This window comes from Orycteropus afer, unplaced genomic scaffold (genome assembly GCF_000298275.1).
Source record: "Orycteropus afer afer isolate SDZICR_OR568_19922 unplaced genomic scaffold, OryAfe1.0 scaffold00032, whole genome shotgun sequence".
Classification (NCBI taxonomy): Eukaryota; Metazoa; Chordata; class Mammalia; order Tubulidentata; family Orycteropodidae; genus Orycteropus; species Orycteropus afer.
This window is the reverse complement of record NW_006921619.1, coordinates 7,108,958-7,125,884: the sequence shown is the minus strand read 5'-3', so window position 1 is coordinate 7,125,884 and position 16,927 is coordinate 7,108,958. Positions and strand designations below refer to the sequence as shown.

The following is a 16,927-nucleotide window of genomic DNA, read 5'->3' as shown; positions in this document are numbered from 1 at the left end:
GATGATTTACCAAAGAAGGCATTCAAGCATTCAAGCAGCTAACAAACACATGAAGAAATGCTTGCGATCATTACCATTAAAGAGATGCAAATCAAAACAACAGTGAGATATCATCTTACATCAGCACTCATGGTGAAGTTAAAAAAAAAAAACAACAGAAAACAAATGCTGGCAAGGGTGTGGAGACACTGGAATCCTCATACACTATTGGTGGGACTGTAAAATTCTGCAACCACTGTAGGAAATGGTAGGTGTTTCCTTAAAAAACTAGAAATAGAAATACCATTTGATTCAGCAATCCCACTACTAGGTATGTATCTACAGAAATAAGAGCTGTGACATGAACATATGCACACCCATGTTCATCGCAGCTCTATTCACAACAGCAAAAAGATAGAAACAACCTAAATACCCATCAACAGAGGGATGGACCAACAAACTATGGTACATACACACAATGGAATACTATGCAGCATTAAAGAACAATGATGAATCTGTGAAACATAACATGGATGAACTTAGAGGTCATGATGCTGTGTGAAGTTAGTCACAGGAGGACAGATATTGTATGAAAGTACTATTGTAAAAGAAAAAAAAAGTCAAGAAAACTGTATCACACACACAAAAAAAATTGATATCAGGAAAAAAGAGAAAGAAATGATATCAAACAATGTACTCTTTAAAATCTTAAAAAGCAAAGACGTCACTTTGATGACTAAGGGGCTCCTGACTCAAGCCATGGCATTTTCAATCACCTCATATGTATGCAAAATCTGGACAATGAAAAAGGAAGACCAACGAAGAATTGACACATTTGAATTACGGTGTTGGCGAAGAATATTGAATATACCATGAACTGCCAGAAGGATAAACAAATCTGTCTTGGAAAAAGTATAATCAGAATGCTGCTTGGAAGCTAGTATGGTTAGACTTCCTCTTACTTACTCTGGGCATGTTATCAGGAGGGACCATTCCCTGGAGAAGGACATCATAATTGGTAAAGTAGAAGGTCACCAAAAAAGAAAAAGACTCTCAGTGAGATGGACTGACACAGTGGCTGCAACCATGGGCTCAACCATAGCAACAATTGTGAAGATGGCACACAATTAGGCAACTGTTTTGTTCTGATATGCAGAGGGTCCCTATGAGTCAGAGATGACTCCACAGCACCCAACAACAACAGCGTGTGCTGGGACCAAGGGGGAATAGTGAGGTATTACTTAATAGGCACAGAATTTCTTTGGAGGTGATGAAAAAGTTTTGGAAATAAATAATGGTGATGGTTGCACAACATTGTGAATATAATTATGCCACTGAATTATATACTTAAAATGGTTAAAACAGCAAATTTTATGTTATATATTTTTACAACAATAAAAATAATTCTAATTGGTTAAAAAAAGGACCACAGCCCAGCTATCACAATTTGAGAATAAGATGAAGGCTGATCTTTTTTTATTATTTTATTTCATTTTTTTATTTTTATTGTGATTTGGGTGAAAGTTTACAGAGCAAATTCATCTTCCATATATAGCAGTTCATACACATTTTGTTTCATGATATTGACTGCAATTCCCCACAATGTAATAGCTCTCTTCCCACTTCCTCCCTGTAGTTACCTCTTCCGTGTGTCCTTCTTTCCTATGCATTTCTGCCTCCTGAGTTGTCTCCCAGATGAAGGCTGATTATAGGAAGGAGACTTGATATTGGGACCCATCCTGTGGGCTGGATAGAACACATCTTGTCTATTTAGCCTGGAGATAAAGTGAGCTCATGAATACTTGCAGGGGGTAAGCCTGCCCTTTGGGAAGAAGGGCTCCCTCTGTGGAAGAATGGATCCATGGAAGCTGGGAATGGGAACCAAGCTGTGTGACATGCGTGCCTATATGTATGTATTTGGGGTCAGGGAAAGGGTTGAGAGAAGAGAACAAATATACAAGTAAACAAAATGGAAACAAAAACTGAAGTTATTTTCTCAAGATTTGTATTCCATCGCTACTTCTCTCCTCAGGATCAAAGCCAAGATGGCCCCAGGAAACCCCTAGAGTGAAGAGGAACTTCATCAGGGGAGGGAACTGGGTTGGCTTTGTCTTCTGAAGAGAAACTGACATCATCACTTCCAGATTCCCAGAGGAACGTGCCTCCATACCAGGATGACATGAGTGTTGAAGGTGCTCTCCTCAGCAGGTGGAGCAATAACTTGAACATCCCTGACACTTCCACCATCTGGCCTTCTGTTCCATAAGTATCTTCTCTGACTTGGGGATGGAGCACGCTTTTGAAGAAACACAGAGGTGAAGACCGCTAAACAGTCAAAATAGATCTCACAAAGTAGCGCACTCAACCAGTGGTTTGCAACACTTCATGGACATTAAAATCACCTGGGGAGCCCTTTAACCACATCCATGCCTAGGCCCCATCCCCAGAAGTGCTGGATAAATAGGTCTGGGCTAGGACCAGGCCTACATAGTTTTTAAAAGCTCTCAAGTGATTCTAATGTGAAGCCTGGGTTGTGAATCCCACAATATAGATGAGGAGAGCCCCTCAGACCTTCACTCAGATCCCAAATCAAAACCACATCCACTGCCGCTGAGTCAATTCTGATTCATAGTGAACCTATAGGACAGAGTAGAACTGCCCCATATGGTTTCCGAGGCTGTGATCTTTATAGAAGCAGACTGCCACATCTCTCTCCCACAGAGCAGCTGGTAGGTTCAAACCGCTAACCTTTCAGTTAACTGCCAAGTGCTTAACCACTGCATCATCAGGGCTCCTACTCTCCGACTACTCAGATCTCTGTTACTCTTAATTTATACACACTTCTAACAAACTAGTTGTCTGGTTTCCTAGCTGGTATAAGATTAAAAATAGCACATTTAGATGGGGAGAGAAAAGCTGCTAATGAAAAGATACTGAAAGCAGCAAGACATAACAAATGAAGATCTGATCACGAGTGTAAAATAGAAAATCTATAAAAAGCGAACACATGCCTCCACCCTCCCCATTCCAGAACATCCTATTTACAGTATGGGCCTGAGGGGATCACCAGAAAGGTGGTGGGAGTCACACTGTGAAGGACAAGTGATAGATATCATTTGACTGCCCATGCTAGGTAAGACATATGTTGACAATTGCTACAAACATTACCTCATTTAATTCTCATCACTGTCCGATGAGATAAGTACTGTTTCTTCATTTTACAGATGAAGAAACCAAGGCTCAGGGAGGATGATGCCTCCTGAGAAAGTTGCACAAGTAGTGAGCTGCAAAGCTGGAATTTGAACATCAGATATTGGTTGGTGGTACTCAAAAGCTCACATTTGTTTCAAAGTGCCATTATCTGTCGGTTTAGCACAAAGACAGATATTTCTAATGATGATCCAACATCTACTGCTGGATTACTCGCCATATCTTCTGTTCAAGATGTTCATTTTAGAAAGAATTACACACGTACACAAACATATGCTTTTTGATAGTGATGAAAGAACTAGGGATCCATTTGGGAAATAAATAAATAAATAATACAAGTTATTTCCCAACTCACACCATTCATCAAAATGAATACCAGATGGACAAAGATGGAAATGAAACCATAAAGGTACTAGAAGAAAATACAAGTGAATATTTTATAATCTTGGGATGGGGAAGGACTTTCTAAATATGTCAACAAAAGCAGAAACCATAGAGGAAAAGATTGATAGATTTGACTACATAAAAAATTAAAAACTTCTGTACATCAAAAACCATCATAAATTGAAAAAATATTCAACCTCACTAGCATTCAAAGAAAGGCAAATTAAAACAGCAATGAGAGATCTTTTTTTGCTGATCAGATTGGCAATGATTAAAAAGAATGATAATACTGAGAGCTGGCATGGGTGAGGGGAAATCAGCACTCACACACTGTTGGAGGGAGTGTAAATTGGTACAATCTTTCTGGAAGGCATTTTGGCAATGTGTATGAAAAAAGCCTAAGAAGGCACATAATTTTTGACCCAGAAATTCCAAGGACACCATTGATTACCACGCACACACACACACACATGTAAAATGTATGAAGGGATTTTATTTACTAAGGAGCTGTTTGCAATATTAAAAAAAAAAAAAAAAACTGAAAGCAACCTAAATGTCTAATAAAAATGAATTAGTCAAATAAATTATCTTCACAACTGGACCAATAAGCAGCATCATGAGAAATGGAGAAAAGACTGAAGTTGTCAAGGACTTCATACTACTTGGTTCTACAATCAACACCAACAGAAGCAGCAGTCAAGACATCAGATGACGTACTTGCATTGGGCAAATCTGCTGCAAAAGACCTTTTTCAGGTGCTGAAGAGCAAAGATGTCTCCTTGAAGACTAATGTGAGCCTAACCCAAGGCATGGTATTTTCAATCACCTCACATGCATGTGAGAGCTGGACAATGAAAAAGGAAGACCGAAGAAGAGTTGATGCTTTGAGTTGTGGTGTTGACGAAGAATACTGAGAGCACCATGGACTGCTAAAAGAACTAACAAATCTGTCCTGGAATAAGTGCAGCCAGAATGCTCCTTGGAAACACGAATGAGCAGACTATATCTCACCTATTTTGGTCGTGTTATCAGAAGGAACCATTCTCTGGAGAAGGATATCATGCTTGATAAAGTGGAGGACCGACGAAAAAGGGGAAGGCCTTCAACAAGATGGATGGATACAGTGGCTGCAACGATGGGCTCAGATATAGCAGGGATTGTGGGGCTGGCACAGGACCACGCAGTGTTTTATTCTGTTATGCATAGGGTCGCTGTGAGTCGGAGATGACTTGACGGCACCTAACGACAACAACAACATATGCTAAAAAGCAATTCTATGCAAGTATCAAAACTGATGTTGTATAGACAGACCAATGGAAAGAATCAAAAGCCTAGACATAGACTCAGATATGTGTGCAAATTTGGTATATGATAAATACCAAATCAGGGAGGCAAAGGTAGACAAATGGTATTTGATTAACAGGAAAAAGATGGAAGCTTGACCTCTGTCTCACATAGTATACCAGGATAAACTTCGATTGGATCAGAGACTTAAGTGCAGAAAACTACCAGAAGAATAACAGAAAACTTTATAAACGTGGAGTACTGAAGACATTTCTGATTCAAAATCCAGAAGTTGTGAAAGAAAAGACTGAAAAATACATCACATAAAAATTTTTCATTTTCTGCATTGCAAAAACACTGCAAGCAAAGTAAAAATACAAATGACCAACTAGAAAAAAATTTTATAACTTGTTTTGCAAAGGGCTGATCATCTGAATATATAATTTGGTCCTATAAATCATGGAAATCAGTAACACAATACAAAAAGTACATGTTTTCAGAAATAAAAATACAAATGGCTTTTAAGTATATGAAAAAATATTCAACCCCATTTATAATAAAAGGAGTGCAAATTATAGCTGCAATGAGATACCCATTTATCAACCATCAAATTTGCACTTGTCCAAAATACATTTGATGGGGGAAATAGTAGGGAAATGAGGCACCCCCACACGTTGCTGGTGAGAATACAAAATGGTACACTCCTATGAAGGGCAATTTAGCACTTTTTATTAATGTTACCCTTGACTCATCAATTCTATTCTCAGAATTTTTCCTACAAATATATTTGCACACACAGAAGTGACATATTATGTACTGCAACATTGTTTGTAATAGCAAAGAATTGGAAATAACCTGGATGCTCAATTACATGGGATTGGTTAGATATTATAGTCCATCCACACTAAGTGGAGCTCTGGTGGCATAGTGGATAAGGCATTTGGCTGCTAACCAGAAGACCAGCGGTTCAAACCCACCAGCTGCTCTGTGGAATGAAGATGGGGTGATCTGCTCCGCAGAAGGAAGATGGGGCAATCTAGTTCTATAAAGATTTACAGTCTCAGAAACCCAAAAGGGGTCACTAATGAGTTGGATTCAACTTCATGGCAGTGAGTTTATTTATTCATTTTTTTAATCTACACTAAGGAATACCAAGAAGCGCTCCATGTTCTGATATGGAAAGATCTCCAGTATATACAGTTACATTTAAAGAAAAAAAAAAAAAAGCAAGGTGCATAATATTGTATCTAATGTGTTACCTTCTGTGCAAGAATGGAGGGAAAGCAAGTAGACACACGCCCTGGAGAGAACAATCATGGGAGAAGGAAGGGCTGCTTGTGTGCAGGGAGATAGCTCAGGGTGCAGAAGAGTATGAAGGGATGGACACTGGGAGGAGGTGACTATGGGGAGGAAGTGGGAGGGGAGCTGCTGCATTGTAGATTTTGGTCGGTGACATGAGACAAAGTATATGTGAACTGCTGTATGAAAGGTGAGTTTACTCTGTGAATCTTCACCCAAATCCTAATTAAAAAAAAAAAAAAAAAGAATGGAGGGAAAGGATGATACAAATATTTATTGACATCTGCTTACATTTTCATAAAGAAGCCCTATAACTAGAAGTCCTATGTTGTTGTTGTTATATGCCATTGAGTCAGACCCAACTCATAGCGACCCCTCCTTGGGTTTCCAAGGCGGTATCACTATGGAAGTAGATTGCCCAACATTCATTCCAAGGAGTGACTGGTGGGTTTGAACCGCCAGCCTTCTGGTTAGCAGTCAAGTGCCTTAGCCACTATGCTACCAGAGCTCCTAGAAGTCCTCTAGAGAGAGGAAATCAAAGAACTGAGTGAATGGAGACATAGACAGAAGCAAGACTTCTCAGTGTATGTTAATTTGAATTGTTTTTATTTTTGAGCTCTAGGAAAGTACTACCCATTTTAAAAAAATAAGACTAATTTAAGAATATAAAATGGTATAGATCCATTTGTGTTGTCACAGAAAAAATTTCCAAATGGGTTTAGTACATAAAGTAGGTCACAGAAATATATATATCTAAAGAGAGAGAGAGAATAACCTCAATTTTATTTTTAAAAAATCATCTCCACAGCCACACTCCTATACATATCAGGAAACAGGAAAATCTAGAAAGATACGCTCTGAAATATTAGCAGTGGTTATCTCTGTTACTGGAATTTAGGATTATTTAAATTTTCATTATTTTTCTTTTTTTCTGTATTTTCTAATGTTTGTATACTGATTAGGTTTTATTTGGATAATTACAAAATAAAGAAGAGGAAACTTACCTCAAATATGCCTCAAGGTAAAATAATAACCTGGGAAAGATATTGGCAACATGAAAAAGAATTTAATATCCTTAATATTTAAAGAATTCTTGAAAAAGAAAAGTGCTCCAGGAAAAACTCAAATGAACAACAATAGGATAAATACATGTTTGTATCCTATTACTGAGGACTTGAAGCATTTACTGATGAAGATCAAAGACTACAGCCTTCAGTATGGATTACATCTATGAGGAACATCATGACAAATGGAGAAAACATTAAAGTTGTCAGGGATTTCACTTTACTTGGATCCACAATCCGTGCCCAGGGAAGCAACAATTAAGAAATCAGATGTCGTATTGCACTGGGCAAATATTCTGCAAAAGACCTCTTTAAAGTGTCAAAAACAAAGATACCATTTTGAGGACTAAGGTGCAACTGACCCAAGCCATGTTGTTTTCAATTACCTCATATGCATACAAAAGCTCGACAACAAATAAGGAAGACCAAAAAAGAGCTGATGCATTTGAATTATGGTGTTGGTGAAGAACATTAAATGTACCATGGACTACTGCCAGAAGAATGAACAAATCTGTCTTGGAAGAAGCACAGCCAGAATGCTCGTTGGAAGTAAGGATGGTGAGACTTTGTCTCCCATACTTTGAATACACTATCCGAAGGGACCAATCCCTGGAGAAGGACATTATGCTTGGTAAAGCAGAACCAAACCAAACCCACTGCCATTGAGTCGATTCTGTCTCATAAGCAACCCCCATTAGGTTTCTGAGGCAGTAAATATTTATGGAAGTATATTGCCCAGTCTGCCTTTCTACAGAATGGCTGGTGGGTTCACCAATCTCCTGTTTAGCAGTCAGATGCCTTTGGCACTGTGATACCAGAGGAAGACCCTCAACAAGATAGATTGACACAGTGGCTACAACAATGGATTCATACATGGCAACAATTGTGAGGATGGTGCACTGTTCCATTCTGTTGTACATAGATAGAATCACTATGAGTCAGAACCAACTCAACAACACCTAACAACATCACTGATACAATGTATTAGTAGAAAGCAATAAAATGATAATATTGAATGCTATGTAATGACATGGGAGCTCTGGTAGCATAGTGCCTAAGACACTTGACTGCTAATCAGAAGGCAGGCGGTTCAAACCCACCAGCCACTCCTCGGAAGGAAGGTGGGGCAATCTACTTCCGTAGTGATACTGCCTCAGAAACCCAAGGAGGGGTCGCTGTGAGTCGGATCCAACTCCATGGCACATAACAACAACAACAACAACATATAATGACAAGAAAAAATAGCCATGATATATTAAGAAAGAAAAGCAGGTTAGCAAACAGTGTCATTTTATTAAAAATAAATCTGTATTAGATTTAGGTTTTTCTTTTTTCTTTTTCTTTTTTAGTATGTTGATATATGTACAGAATCTAGTCTATAAGGATTGTTGTTGTTGTTGTTGGATAAGCACTGAAAAATCAATAGATATGATTTCTGGATGGTAGGATTATAGGTGTTTAACTTTTTTTCTTGTCTTCACTTCTATTTTTTGCAATAAAATTTTTATTTGTATAATATAAAATAAAAGGCAATAAAATAATATTGTCTTGTGAAAGATTTAGCTGTAAGTAAGTTCATTACATTGTATCCAATAATGAAAAAATGAAAATAACCTAAATGTACAGCGATAGGGCATTAAAGCCAACATGGGACCTGTGGGATCTTCTCAATCACAAATAATTACCTTACAGAAAAACATTAATTAGTGAGAAAAGAGATATATTGTTGTTGTTGTTGTTGTTGTTGTTATGTGCCCTCGAGTCAGACCTGATTCACAGTGACCCCACCTTGGTTTCCGAGGCAGTATCACTATGGAAGTAGTTTGCCCAACCTTCCTTCCAAGGAGTGGCTGGTGGGTTTGAACCACCAGTCTTCTGGTTAGCAGTCAAGTGCCTTAGGTACATCAATTGTTAACTGTGCTTACCCCTGGGTGGTGGAACTATAGGTGAGTTTTGTTTTTGTTTTTTTTCTTTTTGATGGTCAAAATTTTCTGAATCTTCTACATTCTAAAATGAGGGAAATAAAGCACTAAGTGTTTTTTAATGCTTTCAAAGAAAGTAAGCTTCAAGAGACAAATTCCAAACTACATTAAAAAAAAGAAAAAATCCCCACTCAAAAGGAGCTATACAGTCCATCAAAAAAAACAAACCAAACTCACTGTCATTGAGTCAGTCCCAACTCATAGTGACCCCCCCTTGGGTTTCCGAGGCGGTATCACTATGGAAGTAGATTGCCCAACCTTCCTTCCAAGGAGTGGCTGGTGGGTGTGAACCGCCAGACTTAGGTGGTATAAAAAGTTAACATATTCAGTTGCTAACTGAAGGGTTGGCAGTTGTAGTCCACCCAGAGGACCCTCTAAAGAAAGTCCTGGCAATCTACTTCCAAAAAATCAGCCATTGAAAACCCTATAGAGCATAGTTCTACTTTGACACTTATGGGGCTTCCATGTCTGGGAATTGACTCAATGGCAACTGGTTATATGAATAAAGGATTCTAGGTAACTGAGGGGGGCTATCTCCATCTACTGATGACAAGGAGAAGTGAAGCACAGCCTTGCTCCGCAACTGAGATGCCTCACTCCCTCCTTCCTCCTCTCAAGTCTCGCTCCACAGTGTTGGCCACCAAGGTGGATACAGTGTAATTACACACCAGTACACACCAGTATATGAAGAAGGCAAAGGAGCTCTGGTGGTGCAGTGCCTAAGGCATTTGACTACTAACTGGAAAGTTGGCGATTCAAACCCACCAGCCACTTTGTGGAAGGAAGACGGGGCAATCAACCCCAATGGGGATTGATATGAGCCTGAATTCACTCAAAGGCAATGAGTTTGGGTGGAGATAGATATATATATGTACATACACACACACACACACACACACATACATACATACATACATACACACATACACACATACATAAAGGCAGGATGCTGCCACTGGCAGGGTCTCCTAGAGAATCACTGGCCTAGCTACTTGCCTTTTGGCAAGTAATTTAATAGACTTCCTGGGCCAGAAGATTGTTGACAGGCAGTGTGGTTGGTGAAGTTGTCAGGGGACAAAGTTCTCTGTAAAGTCTCCATTCCTGGCCCAGGTTGTCTCTTGGCATCTGCTACAGCTTTCCAGGCAATCCTAGTCTGGTGGCTGAGCCTCTTAAAGGAAAGGAGAGGCTGCAGGGGGTGGGCCATGTCTCAGGCAGCCTGCTGCAAAAGGGCCAGGAAACAGAGGTGGGTTCTTAGACACAAAATATACCTGGAGGTTATAAAGCAGATTCTCCAAAAAGTCCTTACCCCTAATCCAAAAAAAAAAGTTCAAATCGGTTGCTGTCAACTTAACCCTGACTCATGGCAACCTCATGGGTGTCAGAGTAGAACTATGCTGCATAGGGTTTTTCAGAAGTAGAATCATCAGGACTTTCTTCCAAGGCACCTCTGGGTGGACTTGACCTGCCCACAGTCCTGTTAGCAGGCCCAGTGTGTTAACTGTTTGCACATCCAGGGATTTCTCCCACCTGTGGTGGCATAGTGCCTAAGGTACTTGACTGCTAACTGGAAGGCTGGCAGTTCAAACCCACCAGCCTCTCCTCGGAAGGGAGATTGGGCAGTCTACTTCTGTAGTGATACTGCCTCAGAAACCCAAGGAGGGGTCGCTATGAGTCGGATCCAACTCGACAGCAGTGAGTTTGGTTTGGGTTTTTTGATAAGCAGCCCACTTAATGTCTCCTGGAAGTTTATTGCTGCAGCCTCCTAACTAGTTTCCCTGCCCTTAGTGTCTGCCCAACGCACCTTCCAAGCCCCTGTCATGCTTCTGGAAATATAGCTAATTATTTCATTCCTAGGATCAAAATATTTTATCTAAAATCAGTACTTCTCAAACCTTCCCAATGAAGTGCCCCAACAGCAGACAAAAGAAATGCTTTAAGTTTCCCCAGGGAACAGTGTCGCCTGAAGCTCCTGCCAGCAAGCCCAAACTCTCTTTGAAGTCTTTTGTTTTCTCTTAAAAATTGATGAGAATTTTGCATTCTGCTCCATGATATATCTGAATTCTCTTTAATATGAAGACGTTTAAAATTATTCACCTCAAGGAAAACTGATGCTCCTGAAAGAAATGCTGTGTTTATCCAGAGGGTTTCAAGTATCCTCCTTGGAGAAGCACCCACAGGATAAAGTCCAAACTCCTGACATGCAAAGCTCTTTACAGTTCAGCCCTCACAAATCTTTCTGTTTGTCTCTCACTGCTCCTTTGCACCCACTCCAGTCTCCAGCACTCAGTCTCCTGTCATTTCCTGATATGTCAGGTTTTCTCAGACCCTGTGTGTTTGTCCATGCTCTTCCCTCTTGCAGCAGCCCACTCTCTACTTGTTGACATCCCACCATCCCTCAAGGCTTCAAGGGGATCAAACACCACCTTCCACATTAAACCTTCTCTGATAGCTCCTGACAGATACAACGTGAGAAGTAGCATGATGCAGTGAAACAGCTTACACTTTGGAATCAGAAGTTCGTTGTTCAAATCCTCACTCTAACCCTTGCCACTGGGCAACTTACCTAACTTCTCTTAGATCTCATTTGTAAAAAAGGAAATAATTATGCCTCTCTCACTGGGCTGTTGTAAGAATTAAATAAGGTTCAAGGAATAGTGTGGTGTCCAGCACATGAATATTACTTTGCTCTCCATCTCTCTCCAAATTGCTATGTTGTTGTTGTCTTTAGTTGTCCTGGAGTCAATGCCAACTCATCGTGACCCTATGTGTGTTGGAGTAGAACAGCTCCATAGGGATTTAAAGGCTGTGACCTTTTGGAAGCAGACTGCCAGGCTTGGCTTGTCTTCTAAGGAGCCTCTGGGTGTGTATGAACCACTAACCTTTCAGCTATAGTTGAACGCTTAAGGGTTTGCACCACCCATGGCCTCCTCCAAAAGATTTCCACAGTGATTTATTTATGCCATTCATGTGAAAAGCACACATTATTACATCGTCATTCTTTTTATAATAGTTTATCTTCTCTGAACAGATCAGTGATTCTCAATGTCCCAAAGAAGCTTCTCACCCTCACCCTTGCCCCCCAGAATCTCTTATCTTGAAAGATTTTGGTTATTAAATCTAACACATTTCTGAAATAATAGCCTGCTTTTCTAAGTTCTCTATCCTATCAAGTTTTTTGAAATCTTGAGAGAGTTCCCAGCCGTGTCTAACTTTAAGGGACTTGGAAGTGGGAGCCACCCACCAAGGCCATAAACACCTTGAGACTAGAGCTCCAGTCTTCAAACTTCCCACAGCACCTCACTCAGCGCCTTGCACTCAGAACACGCCCAGTAACTGCTTGTAGCATAAACAAAAAGTTTCACACAGATGACAAGGGGGAAAGCATTCCCCAAATTAGCCTGTTGGTGTACAGAAAGGGGTCATTGTTACCCAAGCAGAGCTGGAGGCGAGCCCTTCTCTCCCCCCCACCCAGAGCAGCACCCCCAATTACACCAGCTGCCCTCCAACTTCTGTGTGTGAGCCGATTAAAAAGCGCCCTCTCTTCAGTGTCTGGAAACTCCTGCAAAGAAAGTTTGCTGCCCAAAGTTGGCTTTTGACTAGAGTCTTAATAAGAGGCCTCAGCAGGCTGTAGCTAGAGAGACAATGTCACTTAGAGGAGCAGCTTGAAGCGGCAGTTAGGAGAAGAATTATTTTAATGAATACATTTCCTTTCAATTGTATGGGAATATCAAGATCCCATTAGAATGGGGAAGCAATTAGAACTAATAAAGATGAATGCACAGTGCTCCGTGCGTGCGGAATAACAAGCAGCCAACAAAGGGGCTCCGGAGAGCCCGCTCTAATCCAAATGAACTGGCGGCCAGCAGAGGGAAAGGGCTCTGTTAGTTGCTCAAAGCCCCTGTGTCCCCACATTCTGATCACGGCCCGCGGCGGTGCCCAGGAGGGGCGGGGGCGGGGGGCCGCCCTAGCCCGGCCTCTGAGGACTGCGATGGGCTGTTGGCAGCCCCTTGGCGACAACCATTCAGACCAGGGCGCTGGCTCCCAGCCAGCCTCGCGCCTGCCCCTCGCACTGGGCCTCATTGTGTCCAGGTGGCAAATGCCTTCTCGCCAACTCTCCTTCGAGGTTTGGAGAGGGGGTGGGACCGTGAAGGAGCGAGAAAGGGGCGAATGAGTAGGGGACTCAACTTCCCCCCCTCCCCCCCAACACACGCAACTCTCCCCTCCCCCCGCTGGCCAGCGTCTGCTCCTCCTCTGGGTTTGGTGTTATGTTACAGACACTGGTGAGTCACAGGGAGCCAAACACAGAAGTACACTGTTGCTTACACAATTACTCTTCAAACAGTAACAAACAATTTTCATTACCCAAGTCAGATCGAATCATTCGCCTGCCCATCCTGCCTCACTCCCTGCCATACAAACAGGGCTCAAGGCCTCAGGCTCTGCCCATTCTGCTGTGACAAAACTGGGCACCCACTTTGTCCCCCCAGCCCAGGGATACAAGACAAAGCCCTTCCTCTGATCCCTTCTTTGAGCCAGATCAGCTGCATGGCTGTCAAGACTGTCTGGAGAAATAGAGAAGAGGGAAGCACCCATGCGGTTTGGGGTCCGCTCATATAGATCTGGGGTGAGATGTTACTTAGCACCTGCATGAAGAAGGCACTCAAAAGAGTTTGAAGGATTCTGTTGCCAAGTTTAGAAGGAATCCAACAAGATAACCCTGGCACCCCACCAAAGCATTCACTGGCCTCTGGATGGAGTGTCAGTACTTGACATTTCTTTATTTAATCTTTTTTGGCCAGACGGTTTCTTCAACGAAGAATGTGTAAACTCATTCCAAAATGTCTGCATGAGAGGCCAATCACACTCATTACTGGAATTTTTCTACCACTTCTCTTTAAAGAAAGTCTGTAACATTTTATACAGAATATTTGTTTCTTAATGATGGAGCACTTTAAAAGCAAGTTTACATTTATAATCTTATTTGAACTTCAAAATAACCCCGTGGGGACAGCAAAGCAAGGGTTGTCAGGTCTGAAGATGAGGACACAGTGGCCTAGAGAGGTCAAGTGTCCTGTGCAGGGTCACAGATGCATTGAGTAGAGAAGGGTCCTCAGAGTTTGGGTCTTATGACCTGGCTCTATTATCCTAGGAGATGCCTTTTCTACACAGCCACAGGGCTGTGGACATTTCCAGGGTAATTCATCCTATAATTCTGCATTGCCAGTGTAACTCCCTTATCCTCTTCTACTTAATGAACTGTACTAAGTGGTGTGGGCTATCAAAAACTCTGGTCTAGGCTGCAAAGGCTCCCTAGGAAGGTTTCAATCTAATAGTTGTCAAGGTATTTGTCTTGCCATCCCCCTACCAAGGAGAAATACACTGCCCTCTTCTAATAGCTTAGATAAGGATTGTTTTAAAAGTCTACCTATCTAGCACATTGTATGCACAATCAGTACTTGAAAAATAATTATTTAGGTCCCCCCTACTATCAACAAGGCTGGCAGTTCATATCCACCAGCCACTCCTCGGAAGGAAGACTGGTTAATCTACTTCCATAGACATATGCCTCAGAAACCCAAGGAGGGGTTGCTATGAGTCAGATTTGACTCCATGGCAGTGAATTTGGTTTTTTCTTTTCTTTTTTTTTTTTCACTATCAACACAGGATCCCTGGTGGCACAGTTGTTGAGTGTTCAGCTGCTAGCTGAAAGGTTGCTGCTTCCATCATAAAGATTATAGCCTTGGAAAGCCTCTGTCCCATTGGGTCACTGTGAGTCAGAATTGACTTGATGGCAATGTTTTTTTTTCGTTTGTTAGTATCAACATTATAGCATTTCGTGATTGGCAAGCAGTAAAGCAAAGTCCATTCATATACATCAAACTCCCCACCAGAGCCCATATCTAAAGATCTGTTCATTTGATTTTTAAAAATATTTTTCACTTTTATAATTTCAAGGTAAAATTTATATACAGTGAACTGCATTGATATTAAGAGTATAGTCTGATAAATTTTCACAAATGTATATTGATATTAACTGTACAAAAACCAAACCAAACTCACTGTCATCAAGTTAGACCCACCTTATAGCGATCCCTCCTTGGGTTGCCAAGGCAGTATCACTACAGAAGTAGATTGCCCAACCTTCCTTCTGAGGAGTGACTGGTGGGTTTGAACCACCAGCCTTCTGGTTAGCAGTCAAGTACCTTAGGCACTATGCCACCAGAACAGTTTGATAAATTTTGACAAATGCAGGAAGTGGCAGCCAGGGCAGACAGCCAGAACAGGTAAGAGGGAGAGCCCCCAGGCAGGAAGCTAAGGGAGACAAACTGATCTTTCAGTTTATTATACTGTGGTGGCTTCCGTGTTGCTGTGAAGCTGGAGGGAGTGCCACCAGTGTTTCAAACACAAGCAGGGTTGCCTATGGTGGACAGGTTTCAACGGAGCTTCCAGATTGAGACAGACTCGGAAGAAGGAAGAGGCCATCCACTTCTCAAAGAATTGGCCAGTAAAAACCTTATGAATAGCAGTGAAACACTGTCTGATATATTACTGGACAACTTTATGAATAGCCTTGAAATATTGTCTGATACAGCACCAGAAGATGAGCCCCTCAGGTTGGAAGGCACTCAAGATACGAGTGGGAAAGAGCTGCCTCATCTGAGTAGAGCTGGCCTTAATGATATGAATAAAGTAGAGCTTTTAGGACCTCCCACTCCTCGGAAGGAAGATTGAGCAATCTACTTCCGTAGTGATACTGCCTCAGAAACCCAAGGAGGGGTTGCTATAAGTTGGGTCCAACTCAATGGCACATAACAACAACATTTGCTGATGTGGCATTACTCAAAATGAAAAGAAACAACTGCAAACATCCATTAATAATTAGAATATAGAATGTATGAAGGATGAATCTAGGAAAATTGGAAGTTGTCAAAAATGAAATGGGACGCATAAAGATCGATATCCTAGGCATCAGTGAGTTTAAATGGACCAGTTTTGGCCATTTTGAATCAGACAACCATGTGATCTACTATGTTGGGAATGACAAATTGAAGAGGAACAGTGTGGTATTCATCATCACAAAGGATGTTTCAAGATCTATCCTGAAGTACAACGTTGTCAGTGATAGGACAATATCCATACACCTACAAGGAAGGCCAGTTAATACTTCTATTATTCAAATTTACATACTAACCACCAAAGCCAAAGATGAGGAAACTGAAGATTTTTACCAACTTCTGCAGTTTGAAATTGACTGAACATACAATCAAGATGTGATAATTATTACTGGTGAGTAGAATGCAAAAGTTGGAAACAAAGAAAAATCACCAGTAGTTGGGAAATTTGGCCCTGGTGATGGAAATGATGCTGGAGATTGCATGGTAGAATTTTGCAAGACCAACGATATATTCATCATAAATACCTTTTTTCAACAACACAAATGGCAGCTATACATGTGGACTTTGCCAGATGGAGTACACAGGGATCAGATTGACTACATGTATAGGCAAGAGGCCATGGAAAAGCTCTATATCTTCAGCTAAATAAGGCCATAAGCTGATTGTGGAATAGACCATCAACTACTCATATGCAAGTTCAAGTTGAAGACAATTAAAACAACTCCACAAGAGCCAAAATATGACTTTGAATACATCCCTCTGAATTTAGAGACCATCTAAAGAATAGATTTGATGCATTGAACACCAATGACTGAAAACCAGAGGAACT

At 41.1% G+C, this 16,927-nt stretch overlaps 1 protein-coding gene across 1 annotated transcript in view; it reads left to right on the top strand.

Moving 5' to 3' along the window:
• The first annotated feature begins 13,190 nt into the window (after positions 1-13,190).
• Positions 13,191-16,927, top strand: part of MAGEF1 (MAGE family member F1) — a 15,051-nt gene continuing 11,314 nt past the window's right edge. Inside the window, 1 exon segment of the mRNA XM_007936028.1 lies at positions 13,191-13,338. Coding sequence (XP_007934219.1) covers positions 13,191-13,338 — 148 coding nt within the window.